At 34.6% G+C, this 22,325-nt stretch overlaps 2 protein-coding genes and 1 long non-coding RNA gene across 3 annotated transcripts; 2 read left to right on the top strand and 1 right to left on the bottom strand.

Annotated features, from left to right (window-relative positions):
* Positions 1-3,179: 3,179 nt before the first annotated feature.
* Positions 3,180-6,826, top strand: LOC135606544 (uncharacterized). The gene is made up of 2 exons (XR_010484846.1): positions 3,180-3,544; positions 6,115-6,826. It is a non-coding gene; the product is annotated as an uncharacterized LOC135606544 (long non-coding RNA).
* A 3,548-nt stretch (positions 6,827-10,374) lies between these two features.
* LOC135586574 (probable WRKY transcription factor 9) lies at positions 10,375-12,242 on the bottom strand. Its single transcript, XM_065097576.1, has 5 exons — positions 11,902-12,242; positions 11,686-11,823; positions 11,321-11,605; positions 11,129-11,242; positions 10,375-11,026 (listed from the first exon to the last, which is right to left on the bottom strand). The coding sequence occupies exons 1-5, from the start codon at positions 12,148-12,150 to the stop codon at positions 10,637-10,639; spliced, it is 1,176 nt and encodes a 391-aa protein (XP_064953648.1). The 5' UTR covers positions 12,151-12,242; the 3' UTR covers positions 10,375-10,636.
* A 6,855-nt stretch (positions 12,243-19,097) lies between these two features.
* LOC103979298 (transmembrane emp24 domain-containing protein p24delta3) lies at positions 19,098-21,525 on the top strand. The gene is made up of 4 exons (XM_009395391.3): positions 19,098-19,412; positions 20,795-21,004; positions 21,116-21,192; positions 21,298-21,525. Exons 1-4 carry the CDS (start codon positions 19,194-19,196, stop codon positions 21,440-21,442), a joined length of 651 nt encoding a protein of 216 aa, XP_009393666.2. The 5' UTR covers positions 19,098-19,193; the 3' UTR covers positions 21,443-21,525.
* Positions 21,526-22,325: the final 800 nt, after the last annotated feature.

Genomic DNA, 22,325 nt, shown 5'->3' on the forward strand with positions numbered 1-22,325 from the left:
GGATTATAAGAAGCACAGTTGTTTTCGAGATTGATAAATATGAAAGTGGAACTTTGAATCACTACACTAACAAGCGGCAATAGTAAAATGATGATAAGAATTGGATATTAGCCTTTGTAGGTGGAGAAGAGTACATGGATGTGATCTTAACATGGTGCTAAGTCAAAGATGCCAGCTTGTCAAAGCTTGATAGATACGTCACACGTATCACCCTAGTGATGTGGAGATGCAACAAAAGCAATACAAGAGATTTGGCTGAGATTATGCCTTTCTATATGTAGCAAGAACACATCTCACAAAATAGAGAAATGAATAAACAAATGCCTCTAAAAGATAAGGCCTTCATTATCTCTTTGACTTGAATGACTTTCTCAACTTGCTAAATTTCCAAAAGAATATGTGCCTTAAGACCTACCTTATCTAAAAGCGAATACGTGTAGCTTATCATGAAGGAAAAGATATATTAAGATTCAAATATCGGTATCATGGTAAGATTGTTCTCTTACGACTTTGTTTAAGTATGCTTTTTTGATTGAAGTCATATATACATCTGATTTGCCCAATTTAGATAGAAGCATCTTCAACTCAATCTATGGACTCAAGTTCTTGTGATATCCCTCCCTTCTTGTAATTATGCTTCATGAACTAACTGGTTTTTACATCATGGTGAGCTATATATGGTTTAGCAATTTCACCTATCATCATAATGATTTTGACTTTTTCTTGAGTTATGGCTTGACATAAAACCAAAACAATTTTGTTGACTCCTCTTGAACGATTCTTCCCCATGAGCAATCTCAATCAAGGAATCCAAAATAGGATCCATGAGTCGAAAGAACGAAACAAAACATCGATTAATGATTTGTTTTATCATAATCTATAACATGTAGGGTTGTCAATAAACAAATCATGGATCTTCTTAGTGATCAGTAAAAGTTTTGCAGTGGAGCCTTGGATATCAAATAGTGACTATGTCATGTGAACATAATCTATCAGGAAGAAAATGACAGGCTAACGACTAACTGTACTGTCCCTAAAAGAGAAGTGTGATCCAAAATATGATTTATTCCAATCATTTATCTTTGAAGAAGGATCAATATTTTCTCTATTATCGGAGTCATTGATATTTTCTAATTTTAATTTATAAGTGACATGATAGCTGAACTGATCTAACTATAACAAAAATCATTGTATGGTTATGGCCATATATCTCACGTGGCAATAGATATATTGATATTTAATCTCAAAATTGGGTCTCATATTTTGGGTTTACTAGAAAATTTCAACTAGCGATTCAGATCTTTTATAATTTCTTTAAATTTTATGAAATACTCAAATCACATATTTGGTCAGAACGATTGAAGAATAATGTGTTAGGATTGAAAAGTATTTTAGGAGTATCAATCATATTTAAATTACTTAAATGATTAAGATTATGAATTTAAATAAAAAATTATATTATCTCGATTAATCTCACATCGAAAGTGTGTAAGATTAAAATTAACTTATAAAAATCTAATGAATATATTATTATTAACTTCATCTTAAATATTTTAGTTAGTAGTTTGAGTTTAACGAAATTATCAGATCAGTTGTTCTATCAAATTTGTGACAAATGATACCAAAACCTAAGTATTACTTATAATCGATCGAAATATTTTGGTTTCTTAAGAGACTGATCAACACAAACCCAAGTCTTCAGTGAAATTTGATCTCTTGTCATCATCAACCCACGCGCCAAAACCCTAGTTTTCGACACGAGCAGGGGCATTCTTGGCACGCCAATTCAAAGCCATTAAGATAGGATTACACTCACTGGCAATACGAAACGAGCATGGCCAACAACGTCAGTATCAAGGTTGTGTCTACCAGTTAAGTATAGCAAGGGTGCTTTCTCTCAGAACCTGCAACTTCTAGTGCTATGGAACTATCCTGTGCATCACCAGTAGCATGTCGACATCATCGACTGTCCTCGAGATTAAACAAAGGAGAGAGAGAGAGAGAGAGAGAGAATCTTATGCACACTAAAGAAGCTGTGGTTAGTGGTGGGTGACAAGTTTCAAGCCATATGTTGTCGTTTGTACTTAGATCCATGCAGCTGCAACACCAAGAAACGAGTTCCGCAAGGAGGGAAGGAATCTGTGGTTGAGACCAAACACAAGTGTGTCATGGAGGAGTTCTTTGGGAAGAGGGTGTCTTGGATGGATAACATCTGCAGGTGACATGAGAGTTCACAGGTTGCATCAAACACAGGTTGTAGACGCGGACAGTGATGATGCGGCCAAGAGGTGCCTATACCTTGTTTGGCAACCCTCGTGGTGGCTGCTGCTGTTGTACTTGCTTCCGCTATGCTTGCCATGCATACCCTTATAATAATAGTCTGTTCTCCTCCTCCTTCCTCGGTTAAGGTTTCGTGGAATGCAGCAAAGTTTCAGAAAAGCTGAGGACACAGATTTGGTTTGAAGGCCACATGATGGAGGGTGACAAAAGGCAGTGGTCAGTGGCCATCCAATTGATGAGGCCAAGACTACAACATGAACTCCAAGAAGAGATGGAGAAAAGATGAGAGAGAAGTGTGCAGTCAGTGCAAATGGAAATTAAATTCTTAAAGTACCCATAAAAAAACATTATGCTGAACCAAATTCCGATATCAACTCAAACTTTGAGCAGTGTATAAAAGATTATAAATTCAAGATGAAATAACACTGATGGACAGGCAATCCACAATTTATGTGACACTAACTTGTTATCCTTTCATCACAATTTATGTGAGATCCTGGACATGCAATCTACAATTTTATGTATATGGTGATTACATCAAGCTTATTACAGCAAATTACAAAATAGACTAAGGAGAAATGGAGAAGAGAGGAAGTGAGAAATAGAATAGAGAACACTCATACAAAAGTTTGATGAAGTGACACTGATTAAAATGATTTAGCATCGAATTATTGTAGAAACCTTTATATTTGAGTCTTCAGGCCATGCAATCTAATTGTTTCTATCATTGACTAGTTGACCGATCAACGGTTCAGTACTGTCTTAGCGGGCCGTGCTTAGCGGATTTCTAGGTTTGTTGGGTTTGTCGGACTCGATCCGTTATGAAGTCGGGCCATCTGTGTGGCGATCCGCTATATCAATGTAATGGGCCGGGCCAGACCACTCGCGCCCGATCCCTTTCTCTGCCCTGACGTTGCAATTCTTGGTTTCCGGTGATCCATCTCCGACATATTCCGCGAACAGGCGCGGATGTCTTCCCACTTCGCCGCCGATGGCGACGCTCAAGGACGTGGTCCCTCGCCATGTTCCCTCTGACGGTGCCGTCCAGCGGTGCCCGGCCTCGAGCAGTACCAGATGGCCTTTTGCGAGGACTTCAACGCGCTGACCACAGTAGTGCAAGCTCGACACCCTCATGGCCGTCGCCATCACCGCTTCTAGGGACAAAACCTTGAGTCACCCATCAAGACCCCCTCCCTCACCTTGTTCCTCACGCACATCCATCATCGAGGAGTTCACCTATTTGTGACATTGTCTAACTGATCAGGTATTCCGTTCGAAGCTTCGAACTTCATAGTCCATGTGCTATCTTTTCCGTCAGAATGATTGTTTTCTTTCATCTGCATTTAAATTGGTATATATGTTGATGACAAAAATAAATTGCAACATTCTAACAGGGGAAATTTGAACAAGAAAAAGTTTTGGAAGGAAAACAAGTTTCAAAATGTCAAACACTTAGAGAAATGCAATAGCATCCAGCAATTCACCAAAATAAGGAACAAACTTAATGACTAAACCAAATCAAACTGCTCAAATTTTTTTTTGACTGTCAGAACTTTCGAGACATAGAGACTGATTACTAATGACCTAAATGCGATAACAGCAGGGATGCGTGCAACTAGTATCTGTGTTGTCTCAATTTAGACTTTAGGCTAATGCAGCAGAAAACTGATTGGTGTATGTCGTTTGGTGAGGATACTAGAGGAACTTGGGAATGAACTACAGTTGTTGATTCAGTTTCGCAGAGGAAGGGCACCCCGGCAGTAGATAGTGATAGTAGTTAATCATCAAAGCTGAAGTCAAATGAATATACAGCAGTAAATTTGATGTCACATAAATGCTGTATCAGCAGAATATAAGTAAACCATTATGAAGAAAACCCATATTTGGTTTTAGGCCATCAGGTAAATGTTGTGTTAATTTCTCTTTGGTGTACCATGTATTATAGTTTTCCTTTGTTTCCATTTAGTTGTGGTGATATAAATTGACTTGCTATGATGACCTTAACTGAGTTTGTGTTTTGGTTAATTCATATTACTTATCATAAGTGCTTTACTAATTGTTCTTTTTGTGGTTTTGGCATCTACCAGTAAATTCTATTTAGAATGATCAAAATGCAAAGATCATTTGGCAAAAGGCTTTTGTTTTTATTATGTAAAACACTGGTCAAACACAATTGACAGTGGTACTCTGATCCTTGATGAAGAGGTTATACTGAAAAATATAAGATATTTAATACTTTAATCCTTGATGAAGATGTTATAAAGAAAATTATAAGATATTTAAGATTTCACTACTGACATCTACTGATATTTAATCTTTTGTTGGGGTATTAGTTATAATAGCCAGATTTTAAAATTCTTTGGATACTTCTGACCTAAAAGAAAAACAGATATGTTTCTCACCATCAAGAAATATCTTGATTTTGAATGACTTGGGTCTAACAATATGTTGATCTTTTGTTTTATATTCTTGTATTATCAAGCAAATAGAATGTTTCATATAGTAGGTCATTGTTTTAATTCTTTTGAGAAACCAACATATCAGTAACTTGCTGATCCAATGCACTCCCACTTCTAGTCTAATTATTGGGTTTGTATATTCGATGTCATATATCTAATTGTTGGATTTTAATATACAACCTTGAAATTCTAAATGCTGGTCACATAAGTCTTCTATTATTTGTCGAACTCTAGTGAACTTTGCATACTATAATTTGGCAATGGGAGAGAAGCAGATGGAATGGGATTCAGGTGAGGGAAGTAGGGTGTGTTTGGGAATACATTTGAAATGTGCATTGTGGGTCACATTGCACATGTCAAATGTGAATTGGTATTTGATAATTTTTTTCAAATTACATTTGGTTTAGATGCTGTAGTGCAGATGTTCAAATGCTGATGCTATCTTAGAGTAGTGTTAGTATTTCAGCATTTGTCCGATGCTAATAAAATTTTTCAAATTTCTCAAAATTCCTTATAACATTATCTAAAATCACAAGATTGTCATTATATAATAGAAACTCTAACCCTCGTTCCTCTTCTCTTCTCTTCTCTTGATTTCAGTTGACTCTTTCTCTCACAAGTCCGTCGCACCGCTTGCTTCGTTGAGTCCCTGGGCACTTGTATCTTAATGTCATGACATAATTTAGTGAGAAACCAACATGATTTATGTCTTTTATGTGGTAAAATTTTATTAATTTATTTTTAAAAATTATTTATATTTATTTATATGCTTATATTTATTTATTTATTATATATCTGGATCATATGAATTTTTTTATAAGATTTCATACATTCATTTAATTTATTTATTTAAATAAAAATATGTATTCACTTTTGAATATATATGAAAAATGTTATAAGGGTAAATTTGTCACATGATATTTAATGGACTTTTGAAATATAATTTTACTAAACAACACTTACACGTCATGCACATTTAAGAGATAATTTTCATTTATTGTTTACCACATTCAAGGCATCTCACAATTGCACATTCATTCATAATTCTTTTTTCAAATACGTATTAAAAATGTAAATATACTTCTAAACTCACTCATATTGGTTGAGAGAGAACATATGGAAGTGAGGAATAGACTTACTGTAAGGACTAATATGAATTTACATCCAGCATTTCTAAGATGTGTGTGCATATATGAAGATTTGAGAGGTTAGTTTGCAAGTGTAAAACATTTTAAATTTTGAACTTATCAAATGCTAAACTTAAAGCTTCATTAAATTTTTTCCCTATGAAAAGTTTCCTGATACTAAACATATTTTCAAACTATATTCTTGGAATGTGATTATGAACCCATACTAACGTCTACATTGGATGCAGGACTAATCAAATCGAGGATCAAAATCTCCGGTGGATAAAGATTCACGATGATGCATATAAACAATTGTTCCTTAGGGATGGATGGATGGCAGCTCATATACTAACTACTAACAGGACTGGTACCTGATGTGAAATTAATGGATTAGGTTATCAATAAATATGTCATCAAAATTCAAACAACATATGGGAGACTTGTACCTTTTGTTGAGCTCTTAACTGAAGATATTCAAGAGTCACTCACCTTCACGGGACAACATCTTGAAGTGTTGAACAATCCAGCCTTACGAGGACAAAACCAAATATGCCAGAAGTGTTGACAAAATGCTTCAATCTGATTTGTTCGTACTATGCAATTGATTTGTTCCTACTATTTGCATCTGCAGATTTCTTCCGCTGTCCAAAGATCGCATGACTGCTGGAATCATTAATAGTGTAATGTGACCACGGACACATGAATCAGGTATATTCTGGAAGCACATTTGGCTTGTGATGCAACCGAACGTATTTATTAGATTTGATGTAACATGTAGGCAACAGTGATCTTATTTACTGATGTATGATCCGATGACAGTTCTGGAAGCAGATTCTGAAACCAGTAAGGCTGACTTGATTTATTGATTCGATGGCAAAAGAACATGGTTTCGATTTGGTGATGTGTAGTATCAGAGAACTTGATGAACTGATGTTTATTATGATTACAAAATTCGAACAAGTATTGTTCCACTGATTTGATCTCTGATAAAGAATGTTGGTTTTTATCAGGTCAGTGTGAGGCTTGAATTTTGCTGAATAATCACATTGCACTAGCAATTATGGATAGTATGGTAGAAGATATGCAAAAATGTTTTGAATCAAGGAAAATAGGTAAATAGTGTGACAAGAAATATTCTTTAACACTATCTCTAATCTCTCCAAAGAGTATCTTAGGAAAGTTCCTTCTTCCACAATATGTTCTGAAAAAAAAAGAAATCTTATATAACAAATATTTGTAACTTAGTTGATAAGTATTTTATAATATTTACGGTATCAAAACTCAGGTTGATTACTTGAGTATATAATTGTATTTTCAAAATGATTTCAAATGGTGTTTTCTCCAACTTTCTTTGACTTCCTACTTCCTATCATATAAATAGTGAAGAAGGACCAATCTCAAGAAAAAAAAAAAAGAAATACCAATATCATCAACATCATTATGTTGGGGGAGTGAGGATCTCAAAACCTAGAGAAAAATATTATAGATCAATAATAATAGAGTATATCAAAAAATCGATAAAGAATTTATATAATAAGATATATCATTTTTATGTTCATAAAAAAATTAAAATTTTTATTATATGAGATCAATTATAAACATCTTTTAGTTAATCTTGAATCAAACATAAATCCTATTATATAGACTCTAACATAAATTTTAAAATATTTTCATAATATTTTCTTTCATTTTATTTGGATTCATTAGAAAGAAATATAGATAATTCAAAGTATTTTTTCATATCTTGATTTTTATTTTTTTTTTCCTTCATAAAGAAGCATTTTTCGTATTAAGATTTTTGTCTAATAAACATTGGTTTCAACAATTTAAAAATACTTCACAACCCAATCATGCATGATAGATTAGAGCTATCATTCATTCTTGAAATAGACAGGGAGAAGAATAAGAGCTACTACATAAGAAAGAATAAGGACAAGACAAAGTATTCTTTGTTTCATGACACTTACTACAGTGTCAAAACACATGGTTATACATAGTTTCCATGGATATATTATATTCATTATATTTAATATAATTTTTTTTTTCCAAAATCTCTTTTCTTCTTTAAGAACAAATAATCAATTTAGTTTAATCTTCTATAAGGCTTTTAATATGTTTCACCTCTTATACAATAAACTTCTTCATGGTGCCTTAGAAGAATTGACAAGTTTAATTCTAACATTCTCTCTCTTTAAACTTATTCTATCTAAAATGTCAAACTTCTTTCAAAATTATTAAAATACTTTAAATTCGAGAGGCTTGGTAAGTATATTAGCTACTTATTCACTTGTCTTGACATGAAATAATTCTGCTTCTTTATTTTTGATATAATTTCTTATTAAATATAATTTTATATCAATATGCTTCAATCCTAAACTAGATTCTTAGCTAAGGCTATAGTTGACTTATCAACATATATCTATGTTGACTTCTTCTATGATAAATTTTGAAGTTGTCATGTTACATGACAAACACAAAAGAAGATATTGCTATATATATTTTGTTTTACAATTTTCTAGAGCAATAATATGTTTTTTTTAAGATCATAGGAATGTAATTCTGTCAAGATAAAATACAAATATGATTGTACTCTTTTGATTGTTTGTTGAAGTTTTCCATCTAATCACTGTCATTATATTCAATGAGTTTCAAATTTTAAGATGATGAATATACTATACCATAGTCAATTGTCTCTTTAATATATCATAAAATATTTTTGACAATATTTAAATGAGACATCTTAAGAGCTTCCATATATCTACTTATTAAACCAACTTCAAATAACATAGAGTGCATGTTAAATATCTTAAACATTCAATTAGACATTTACAATAAATTTAATTAATTGATTTACCTCACCTTCCTTCGTCAACTTAATGTCATATTCTACAGATATATTAGTAGGGTGATAATCTTCTATAAAGAATTTATTTTAAATTTTTTTTGCATAATATTTTTTTGAGATGATATTTTTTTCATTATCTTATATAACTTTGATACCAAGAAAATAATTCATTAGGCCCAAATCAATCTTCTTAAATTCTTTCATTTAAAATCTTTAATTATGGAGAGATTATTACTTGTAAAAATCAAATCTATATACATGCATACAAATATGATATCTCCATTAGAATTAAATTTTATATAGAGAACATATTTGGATATTTAGAAAAAATATTTTAACTAAAATAAACATCTACATGAGAATTCTATGATCTTGAGGCTTATTTAAGCCCATAAAAAGTTTTTTTAAATTAATATACCTTGTTTTTTTTTTCATGGATAATAAAACCAAGGGATTATTAACATCTTTTGTTCAAGAAATCTATTAAGAAATACTGATTTGATAATCATTTATAATTTTTTTAATTTTATTTAAGCTACTAGATAAATAAGTAATCTTATTGTCTCTAATTAAGTTATTAGGGTAAATATTTCTTTATAATCAATCTTATACTATTATTTGTATCCTTTTATAACCAATCAGGTCATGAATTTCTCCATCTCCTCTTGTGAATTTTTTATATTTTGAAGATTCATTTAATATCGATCATTTGGTGGTCTTCTTAAAATATAATGAGATTTTATATATCATTTTTTCTTACTTTAAATGTTAATAGATCATATCCTTCAATAAAATAAAATAAAATAAGCTCATCATTATTAGTATTAATCTTTTGAGTCACATAATATAACTCATGAATCGTTCTTGTCCTTTTTAGAACGACTTCTTAAATCATATGACATAATCGATCTATGTGATGATTCAGGCAAATACTCTTTTATGCTTATTTGTATTATATCATTCTCTTATGAAATTATAGCTTTTGATCATCACCTTTTTCAGTTCCAAATCTGTTATTCATCGAATTTAATATCTTTTGATATTATAACTTTGTTTGTGATAGGATCGTAGAGTTTGTAACTACTATTCTTAACATAACATGATTCATTTCTAACCGTTATTCTTAAGCTTTGTGATATTTTCTTTTGGTATCTTGACAAATGTAATACTTAAAAAAATTTAAATAATCGACTCTTGATTTCGCAAGCTTCGTACTTTTTCTAATATAACATTATCAATTCACCTTATTGGAAATCTATTACATAAGGTTGGAAATCTATTACATAAGGAAGAATAAGTATATGGTAAAATATTTTTTTGTTTCAATAAAGAAAACTCACTGCAACTTCAAAACTCTATACATTTCATCCTTTCATAATCTAATAGATGAGGTTTATATAATCCCTATATATACATTCTATTCATTATATTTAATATAAATATATTTTCTTCTTTCAAAAATCAATAATCAATTTGATCTATTCTTTTATAGAACTTTTAATATATTTTACCTCTTGATATAATATTATTCATAATATCAGAATTAACAAGTTTAATTCTATTTTTTTTCTTATTCATTGTTATTTGTTTTTTTAATTTGAGGTAAAAAGTTACTGATTGTTCTCAATAAAAGCTTTTAATCATTCATTGATGTGACTCGAACTGTCCTTTCACAATGAAGATCTTCTAAGTGTGTTTCATTTTTTTGTTATCACAAGCAAATCATGACAAAACAAAGCAAAACTAGAGAGAGAAAAGTTTCATCAGCAGTGAACAAACACTGCAGAACCTATTGACAAGGCAATCATTTATGCCTCTTGCCCATAAGATTAAGCTAAAATCACTGACCATAACAATGCCGACTCCTTGTTGTTACTACTTGTACTCGTTGATGAATGAGCTAATGGCTTCTGCAACTCCAAAGGTCATCTCTGGGTCGAAGCAATGACACCAACTTGTTCTGCTAATGACTTCTCATCCTCACCATTCCAGACTCCATGACCAGTGGATATCCAAGAACCTCCACCAGCAGCACTGCTGGTTGCTTGATGATGGGGTCCTAAGATATCAAGTTGTTGCCTCCCACCAAAGATGCCGGAGTAGCCGGCAGAGCTTGTGAAGCTGCGCATGGTTGATAGCTGTGGAGAAGGGTTTGCCAGGTAAGGGTTCAGGTACGATAATGGCGAGGAAGATAAGGAATTAGCTGATGCTGCTGTTGTGGAAGCCATGGCAGTCGCGCCGACCGGTAGGGGATGGTTGTGTGTCCCTTCGTAGGTCGTCACAAGTATCGACATGTCCTCCAGGCATCGCTGCACCTGCTCGATACAAAGTAAAGTGAGCTACCACTGTGAGGTTGTGGAAATCCTCATCATCTTCTCTGAGGTAATCAGCATTAAGACTGGATTTAGTTCTGCTACCTGCTTCCTCACCGGGCATCCCGGCGCGACGGTGCATCGATAGTAAGCTCTGGGGCATGGATTCCCCTTCGCCACCTTCTGCCCATACTTCCTCCATTGGCATCCATCATTCATCTATAGGAATTACCACGAGTGCATGAGCATAAATGAGTGCATGTCATGCAAAAGCCTTGGCTGTCAAATGGGACTTACGGTAGGCCCTTGGCATCTTGCTCTGACTGAAACCCTAGTTTTTCTGGTGGCTGGATTGATGCTTTGACTTGTGATGGTGGTCAATTCGCCGGCGGCCCAGCTTTTCAGACCCTTCCCTTTCTCCTCTCTTGCGTCGTCTCTTTGATGTGGATCAACATGGGTATGGAGACTCAAAGACAAGCACAGCTCCTCGTCATCTGCCAAGCCACTGCCTCGATCAGCTACCTTAGCCTGCTTGATCTCACCAGAGCTCTGTCTTCCAAGCGAAAGGAAAACCTGATGCTCCTGAGTGTATCAGATCACAGAAGGGTTGAATCATCCATTTTTAGATGAACGGAAGAAGACTTTGGTGACAGAAAGATTACTTTTGGTTGGTCCTCTTGCTGGATGTCTGCAAATTTTATCTGTAGATCATAATAATCCTTCATGGTGCGATCGATGGCCTCTTCAAGCATCCTGTTCTCTTCTTTCATGCGTTCCATCTCGGCTTGTAACACGCACAACTGCAACATCTTCGCAAGTCAAAATCCTAACACTCGCAACAAAAAGGATGAACACAAACAAAAAGTAGGAGTTACAACCTCATCTTTGATCACATCTTCTGCCGTGGTCTTCTCATAACTTTGTTCCTTTTCCTCCGTTTGGATCTCCTCTTGATGTTTATTTGCTTCCTTGTCTTCATTGGAAATGGCTACTTCACCTTCTTCTTTTTCTTCCTCCTCTTCTTCTCGATCACCACCATCTTCAGCTTCTTCTAGTGCTCTAACCTCATCATCTGCAGTCTCCAAGGCGAGATCGATGTGCGTTATCCTCTCCCTCTTCGACGACATTATCCTCTTGTAGTTGATGCCGCACGGCACCCTCTCTTTCTCTAACTGATGCTACCGAGGCAACCGAGTCAATGTTCACAGCGTATCGCAGGGTTAGAAGAAGGAAGCTAGAAAGTCTCTCTCACACGCTGCCTAACTTTCTATGCAGCTAAACAATGGTGGATCCAACTGACAAGGATCGATGCACAGCCTGAGTCAAGCGGAAATATCTTTTAAGCCTCTCCGGCTTTGGTGCGAGCTACGGTCAACGCCAAGGAATTTTGAGGACTGAAGCCCTTGTCATCACCTCAAGCGAAGACAAACCATGGCTTCAGCAGCCCACCATGAGAATCTCTCACCATGATCTCATGACATGCACTCTGTGCCACTTCGATTTGGTGCATGGCAGAGCATAATGCAGATCCGAAGCAATTATGACTCTTTATATTGACTATAAAACCAGGCATTAATTATCCCCTCACTTGGCGACATAAATTTAGACCATGTATTGTAATGGACAAAATGCTCCACTCTTTTATATCTTAAATATAAATAAAATATACGTCAGAAATATAAATTATATTGCTCCACTCTTTTCTAGAACTTGCATATTACAAGAGCCCTAAAATAAAGTAGGTTGACTAAATAGATAGATCTTGACATCTTTAATTTCTCTCATAACAATAAGAAAAAGAGAAATGTACATTATCTAAAACCATGAAATATAAATATAACTTCAATGATATTATTTTTAGTGGATAAAATACGTTACAGACCAGAGGTTCACCAACTCCCAACTGTGGTCAACTCTTGCAAGATTCAAGAACAGTAGCTCAGCTGTCTCTAGGAGGCACTGAAATGAGATTTTTAGTAGAATAATTTGGTATCTCCTCGGCGATACTGTGGTGTAATCCCAAGACAGATTGCTTCTGAGATCAGCCTGGAGATGGTGACCAAGAAGACCACCTCCATTCTCTTCCCATTGCCTCTCACCACCATTAAACTCAACCAGAAGAGTACTATATGAATCTCCAGGGCGACCTACGACATGTAGAGTACATAAAGTATTCTTGGGAGTTGCTCCTTGGAGCCATAAAATTATACTATATGGAGTTTCTTCTTGAAGTCATAACATTATAAAAGAAGCCAACAGTGTACTCTATACTATATTTTTTCTGAGTAGTAGATTGGATTGTCCAACAGCTGCCAGTTGATAGGCTACAACACGAAACCTTCGCATTCCAAATGAAGTCTTGTTGTCTTTTGTTTAATGGTTTCTTCTTGAAGGTACACTTGCTTAGGGAATGCTAAGGAAGTAAATTATCTTTCAGATCTTATTACAGGCCCATTTCTACTTTATTACTTGTGGTTGGATTAAGATCATTTGAGCAGTATTATGATTCATCTTCATCTTCATTTAATATATTTTAAAAGATATCAATTAATTTAATTAGTAAAGACTTTTCATCACTTACTCTTAAAAAAATTTCATACAATATTTTTTAAAAATTATTTATGTGAGATAAAAAAAAAACTAAGATGATAATACCATATTGATTTGATATATGATAATCTTTACCAAATTGACTTAAATTTATTGTTAATGGATTTCTAAGATGGTATCAGATGGACAAAATTTTATCTGAATGAATAAAAAAAAAAGATTAAGTCAATCAAGCTATAATATGAAGGATATATACAAATAAGTGAATTGTACCTTAGCGTCGAAAAAGATATTGAGTATGACAAAGTTTAATACCCTTAAGAGTGAGATAAAAAGTGATATTAACCATCGGTTAAAAGATTATAAGACTAATTTGGAACAATTAGTTTAGTAGGGTATATATATATATATATATATATATATTAGAGGAGTAAATGGAACAATCAATGTATAAGGATATGTACCTAATTTAGTACCAACATAATTTAATGTTCAACCTATGAGTTTATTCCACCCAAAAATATTGGAACTTACGGTATTGTTAATGAAAGCATAACATAATTTATATGGACATCGAGATTTAAATAGTGATAATTTGTTACTTCAATTTTCTACTTTGATTTATGTAAGATATTTGATGCATCTTCATTTGCATAGCAAACACTCAGTTTCCTCCAATTGTCATAAAAACATTAACCAAAACATTCTTAGACAATCTAATTTTCTTTTTGCACTGAGTTCAAATCTCAATATAAATTGTCACTTCATTTCACTTTTCCTGCATATCACACTGCTCTCGATTTTATTCTGTTTGATAGCTCTCAAACTTATCCTCTGATTTGGATCAATTCGCTTTAGTTATTCCCACAGATCAAAAGGAAAGTTGTTCTTTACACTGCTTAAGCATCTCTGTCTCAGTTAAATGTGCCTTTCGTGGCAATGGTAAGGAAAGTGAGATGTGGGAAAAAGGTGTTGCCACCCCCATGCTTTGTGCAAGCAAAGATTGCCACCATTTCATGTCGATCTCATACTTCAAGTTGACATTCTACATTTATCAGATGTGATTGCTTGGGCTATGCTTTCAGATGGTGACAAATTATATTATCCATGAAAGAAACAATTTGCTTTTCATAAATCAATGAAATGTATTATTTGTTTTTTCTTTTCGTTCGCGAATAATTTTTTGTACAAAGGGTAAGTAGTGAAGACGGATCTTATTTCATAATAATATATAGTGATTTCAATAAAATCTTTACTGATTAAACTACTTATCATTTTTTTTGTGAATAATTAGGTGTAAATTACATACATAATAAAATAAGGAGGAATCGTTTAATGCGAGATAGAAGGAAGAATAATTATTATTAGTGGTATAATGAGAGGTAGAAAATATATAAAAAAACCATAAATAATTGAGACATTACAAACTTATTATTTCTATTATATGTTATTTACTACTTTTGTTTTAGCAAAAATGCAATGCTGTTTTGAATTATGCATGAGGAAAAATTAGAATTTGAATGTGTTTAACTTATAATGTCATCAATTAATAATAACAAATATTGATTTCATAGAATTATTATATAGATCAAAATTGGAATAATCAAACACCAATATAATATTATGAATTCATTAACTGTGAAAGTAAAAAAAAAAATCAATCTTACTCCTAATAAAAAATCAACCAAAAAAAAAAAGAATTTTAACTATGTTTGCTATGTGTGGTTTACAAACAAAGACCATGAGAGAGTGAGAGACAGCCAATCAGTCTGTCTCTCATTCTGCCGGTAAGAGCTGAAACGGAGGGCTGCCTCTCTCTCTCGATGAGCCACCGGAGATGGAGGAAGTCGTCGACGGAGCACGGCAGCGCGAGGGGTCCCGAGGAGGGGAAGCCATACGTGTCGCGAGCCGAGTCGAGAAGCCCGGTGAAGAGGGGATGGTAGAGGTAAGAGATGGGGATGACAAACCGCCGGAATCCACCCGCTTCGACTTCCGTCCCTACTGTCACAGTCAGCCATCCCTTCTTCACCTTCCTTCTCTTCTTCTCCTCCTTCTCTTGCATCCCTTCTCGTGGTTTGCTAGGTCTTGACAAAGGAGGAGGAGAGCTCTCAAGAGTTGAAATGTTAAGAAGGCTTAACCATGGAGGGCAAAGCTTTATAGCTTTATAGGAGGAGAGGGCCGAGGAAGGAGAGGTGAAAGTGTTGGACGTTCCAATATGTGAGGCCACGTCTTTTCCCACTGAGCTCCTCTCCTCTCGTCTGCGTTCCCTCACCTTTTACAACAGTATATAATATAAAATTTGTCATTATTTTCACCAAATTATCATATTTACCAATTTCCTAAGAGTTTAATTTTTTGGTAGAAGGTGCAATGGATCGGATCGATATGATAATTATTTTTGGATGATATGTAAAGAAAATATTTTTTCATTAAAGCACTATATATTTTCATTTTAAGCTGATTGAAATGTTAGAATTTCTTCGAATCTCTTTTGTTTCAAAAAATAAAAATAAAATTGACTTTGATCATCATCTAATATGAGTATTTTCTATTCTCGAGACAAGTTTTTTCTCATATCGTATAAACTTCTTTTCGTCTTCAAAACACAATCATAAAACAAGTTGTATTGTATCATCTTCCTCACATTAGAGGTGGTGGGGGTGGTGATCGAAATTGACCATATCACTAACCTAATCCTCCTCCTACAACTCCGATTCTTCTATATATATATATATTGGATTAATCGTATCAACTAGATCAATTTACAAAAAGGATAATGCACATGGATAAACCATTGTTTACAAAGGTCCTCGTAATGGGGACTGGTTATGATAAGGCTGCTCACTTTTGGTCAATTAAACCCATAAGATCAACTCAGATATGGAAGTTGGATGATTTCAATGGAAGTGCTTTTGAAAATGATAAGCATGCATCTATTCGAAGAAAGGTACAAAATCAATTTGGCACTACAAACAGGTGTTGCAATTGCATGCTTTATTTGAAATATTAACTCGATCGTGCATGGTGCAATTCTGACTCAGCTTCATCACTATGTGCTAAACTTAGTTTAATATGACATCAAATGGACATGAGGAGATTACATGCTATGCTATGCTATGTGTTAAAGTGTGTGCAATCGACAAGTAATATGCTTGCATTGAGATACTGCTATCCATTATAACTTTTTTATGCCTATGTACTTAGACTCTCATATTTTTATAGGGCATCATATCATCAAGTATTCATATCGAAAGTGAGAGAACAAATAGGGTGATTGTTAGTGTTACTATGAGTAGGTTTGACATCTCTTTAAACAATTCCCTCAAGATAGGTTACATACTCGGTACGATTATTGTGACATTTGAATCACTGAGATAGGTGAAAAAGATTTCAAACTTCAGATCCTATTTGAAATAATAATAAAAAAAATATCGAAGAAATATTGCACTTTACGTGTCGAGTGACAATTGACCAAAGATAATGATGATATCAATGAAAGACCAAACGCGTATCTTAAACAATATGATTCGTGACAATTTTGATCTTTACTTAGATCTGTATCTCATCAGGTGCAGCTTAACATTGAAGTGGTGCTTCCCCACCTAAACTCTTCGATTGACTTGGATGCTTCGGTCAGAGGTTTGTAGTGCTTATAGGAAGGTTGATTAGTCTTGCAAAGATAATTACTGGTCTAACTTCCAAGCTTGCATATCATCGTCCCATTTCCATCTTATCTTCTTCTTCTTCTTCTCCTTCTTCTTCTGCTTCTGCAACATAAAACTAGTGATCGTGTCTGCTGTGAAAAGTTTCTTTACATTGTATCTTTGAACTCTTTGTTTACAGGAAATAATGTGTTTGTTTGTTTGTATTGTATTGTCTGTCACTGATTATTCACAATGTCATTAAAATATGATAGGTCAAATGTATCTGTAAAGTTCACTTGAATAGATAAGATCCCTATATCTTTGCTATGTGTTCATCATGTCTGGTCATCTTTTGCCATGTCTCATGTCACCGGATGGCCAATCCAATGTGACTTGTTTGGAGAAGATGGGGTGGGTCATATATATCACTCGAGAGTTACGTGATGCCAAAGAATACCTCATGGTTGATTCATTCAGCATTAGATAGAGATGGACTTAATCTACAAAGTTAGTGAGGTGGGGGCTCCACCAAATTCTTGAGATATGAAGTCTCTCAAATTTCTTTAGCAAATGGTTTGATTCTTGGACAGTGATTAGCAGTGCGGTAATTAATCTCGTCGTCTATAAATATTTTGATGGGTCTGAAACATAACATACTACATATGATATGATGTATCCATCGAAGATATAAATATCAAAATATTTTATGTGTTCTAATTGTATAAGATTACTCCTATGCATGCATGATGCATCCATTCAAAACATAAATATCAAAATGTTTAATATGTCTTATTCGGACAAAATATCTTCCTCCTACATGAGAAATATGTCCATCGAAGACAAACAATAAGCAAGATCTATGCACCTAAATATTCACTGTATATTTGATGCATCCTAATAGAAAAGATATCACCACATATGATGTATCTGCCAAGGACATAAGAATTAAAACATATGATATTTCTTCTTAGCTAAGCGAGAAATGATGCCATATATGTATGTGTCCAATGCATTAGTATTTCAAATGTTCAATATATCTTAACCAGAGAAAATGTCTTAACCAAATTAGGCATCCCCTATGTTTGATACACCCATCAGATATGAATGTATCTTTGATCATTTTTACTGCATACAACAATCTTCAAGTGCCTAAGATGAGATTATATATTGTTGTTTATGACTCAACATGTGTAACCCAACCAGTTCAAAAATAATGATGTGCCAATTATGTGTGTTATATCACCATAATTTCTAAAGAGAATATTTTTTCATACATTATTTAACTTCTTTAATTCATGATGGTTATATCACCATGAATGCTATGAAAATGATTTTTTTGAGTACATTATAATTTTAAACTCTCGAAACTTATTCAAATGTCTCAAATATTTTTTGTTTGATTTATTAACTTAAGTATCGAAGGTCTTCTTGAACATATTCATAAATTTTTTTTGAGTTTGGATCATTATTAGACGAGTTTCATCCCTTGTTAGGTTTTGCTTTTCGATCACACTTCACTTCAAACGAATTTCTTGAGTTAATTCAATCGTGTTGAATCGATGATCATAATTCACGTCAGCGTGTTGTTTTTATTTGTTAGAAATCTAAAAAAAATTTATACAGAGAGAATATGCATGTGCATTATTATGTAAAAGAATATTAATGTTGGTCGTGAAAAATTAATTTCATAATAGTCAACTAATCAAAATTACCATCTTATTAAGAATATAAATGGAATTGTCATATAATTAGTAATCATGTGCATGCATCATACAATCAGCATACATACACTATATATATATATATATATATATATATATATATATATATAGAGAGAGAGAGAGAGAGAGAGAGAGAGAGACCTATTAACAATTAACAGTCTGTTTATAGCCCATTTTTTGGGTTCGAAGGCAGTAGAAAGACAAGGGTGCGACTTGTGAAGACTTGGAGAGGTCCCGAAGTGGGGAATCGTCGAGATGAGTGGGGGCGGGGTGGTGATCCTGCGGCTCGCCGTGGTGCCGCTTCTCCTGTGGCCTCTGCTGTTGGCGCCGGGGGCAGCCGCTGTGTGGCTGAACCTGCCCGCCTCGGGCACCAAGTGCGTGTCGGAGGAGATACAACCCAACGTGGTGGTGCTCGCTAACTACGCCGTCGCCTCCGACGGCGACGACATCGCCCGCCAAACCATCGCCGCAAAGGTGCGCCTACGCTCGCCCCCAGACCCTTCAATTTTAGATCTTTTCTTAATCTCTGTGACCGGCCCTTACTTTTGGTTCTTGATCGGAAACATGATCGACCGATGAAGTTTAATCCTTCGATCTCATGTTCGCGTCAAGATTTTATGCCCTCTTTTATTATTTTGTTGATCTGTTAAAGCTGCAAGCCATTGGTAATTATGGAATGGATGGGTGGAATTGCATATCTGCTTATGATTGAGGGGGGTAAAGTTTGGCAAGTTTCCAGTAGAAGGAAATGTTGTTCTTATGCTATGTATTGATGCTTGGGTATAAGGAGAAAGATTATTGTAGCAGCAATCCTTTCCGAGCAGTTGCAGATGGTAAAAGTGCTGAATGATGGTTTGAATTAGATCAAAAGAGCAAGAAAAGCATTCAACCCATGTTTGCCAGTGCATTCCTCCTTTCATACAGATGGCAGAGGTGTCCCTGTTTAGGGCTTAATTATCAATGAGCACGCCTAAACTTGAATATACATGAAAAGCGCCAATATCTGTGTAGAAAGAATCATTCAGTGATGGGGAGGCAAGATCAAAATCACCACAATCCTACCGCCATGGCACAATTTCTGAGGAAATCAACAAGCAAGAGCATTGATCATCTTGTGCCACCAAAGAATGTATCCAGAGATGACATCGAGCCATTAATGGATCATGATAATGTTCCTTTCTTCATTTGATCATCAACTGATGACCTTATTATCTCCTTTATTGACTTTTCTATCTTCCCCTGCTTTTCTTATAAGTCTAGGAAACCCGATGAACCCCATACAATCCCATGAAAGAATCTACAACAAACTGAAAATTTTAGCCTTCTGGAATCTTGTTGTGTGACCTCAGGCTATCAGTTAATTTTCTCATTTTCTGAGCATTCCAATGGCTTGTCAAGTATCAAATGTATCTTCATCTTATCAGCGACCAGTGAGACACCTGCACCTCAGAGTTTAATGTGGTTAAAGCTTGATTTGACCAGAAGAAGGTGACATGAGTTGGGGCTCAGTTTAGCTGTGACTCCCACTTATATCGTGATATAGCAAAGAAGGTGACATAAAAGAAATGAATAAATGATTAAGCTCCTATCTTCGGTCACAAGAAGTTAAGTGGTATTCAAACTCATGAAAAATGATGTCTTAATATTCTTTTTACTAGGACCAATAACATCACTAGATCCCACCTCTTTTGCAGGTCTGAACTCATCAACCCCCATTGATGTACCTAAATTACATAAACAGGATGTTTGAGATTAAGGGAGGCATATATGGAATTTCTAGGATTGATTATTGCTATATTGATTGTATGTTATGTATTTGTTCCTTATGTTTCTTAGGTTGAACTGCTCTTTTGCAGGTTACATCTCCATATGGGAACACACTTCACAACCAAGAGCATGTTTCAGCAGGTCAATTTGCGTTCACAACTACTGAGGCTGGCAGCTACGTGGCATGTTTCTGGATAGATAGCAGCAACAGTGATGTAGGTTTAAGTGTTAGCCTTGACTGGAAGATAGGAATTGCAGCAAAGGACTGGGATTCGGTTGCCAAAAAGGATAAGATTGAGGTGAGCATTGACAACTTAAAACAGTCTCATCCTTCCTAACGTTGGATGTCCAGTTCCAATTTGAGATGCATTCCTCTTGTGACAATTATGATATGAGTTCTCTAACTTTAGGGCGTAGAGCTGGAGCTGACAAAACTAGAAGCAGAAGTGCAAGCAATTCATGTGAACCTGCTTTATCTCAAGTCCAGGTAGTTCAAAAGGAGGTGGTTTGTTGTTAAAACATTCCATGCAGCCGTGTGATAACCTTCAATCTGATCCCAGGTTAATTTTCAATTATGTTCTTCTGCTTTCAGGGAAGCACTGATGAGGGAAGTGAGCGAGAGGACCAATGCAAGGGTTGCATTGTTTAGTATTCTGTCCCTTGGTGTCTCCATAATAGTCTCCATCTTGCAGTCGTGGCACCTGAAGAGTTATTTTCGGAAGAAGAAACTCATCTAGGTTATCTTTGATGATGTACTCTGTTGTGCAATTCTTTTTAAGAAATTGAAAAGACTTCAATGGATGTTCTCTATTTTGGTTCATGGACTTTTTTTTTTTGCAGAATATTGACATCATTGATTTGTTAATTCTAACAATATGAAATTATGGTGCCTAAATGGTAAAAATGGCATCCATGAGCTCAATTGAACTTGAGATTTCTACAATTGGTTTAATCTTTCTTTTTCTCACAGCAACTTGAGGTGTTATGCAATCTTAAGACATTGTACCTATATATTGCTTCATAGTATGATGAAGCAGATTTTGGTTCATCAAAACTAGTTTTGCAAATTCATGTGCCGAAAGTATAATGGTTTCGTCGGTATACAATGGTTTCGTCGGTATACATCTTGTATCGTCGAATACTAGGGACACACCATTGGGTTTAACATCCATATACCTGGATCGATAAATTATTATTCATATCAAATTGTAGAGAGTGATATTGCAAACCTTTCTTCAACCTATGAAAATAATAGATCATTCACATGGAAGAAAATTCTTATAGCAGTACCAATTTCTTGTTAATGCTTCTCCATTAGATCACATCAAGTTCCTTAGTTTTGGCAAATGAGTGATCTATTTATGGTGGGTGATATTCCATCCTTTTAATTGCAGTAACTCAGATCTTGCAAACGAATTATGCTGCCAAATGATGTTTGCTGGAATTTTGGGGTTGAATAATTTAATTTGCCTGTTATATTTTCTTTTCTTTTGTGTCTTATATGCATTTCTTGACCGATAGACTCGTACCACTGATTCAGTCAACAGTTGTTTACCTCCTCACAACCATTCAACTCGATTCTGCTACTCTAATGATATACTGTATGCTTAATGTGTCGTC

The sequence above is a fragment of the Musa acuminata genome, chromosome BXJ2-3 (genome assembly GCF_036884655.1).
Source record: "Musa acuminata AAA Group cultivar baxijiao chromosome BXJ2-3, Cavendish_Baxijiao_AAA, whole genome shotgun sequence".
NCBI classification, from domain to species: domain Eukaryota; kingdom Viridiplantae; phylum Streptophyta; class Magnoliopsida; order Zingiberales; family Musaceae; genus Musa; species Musa acuminata.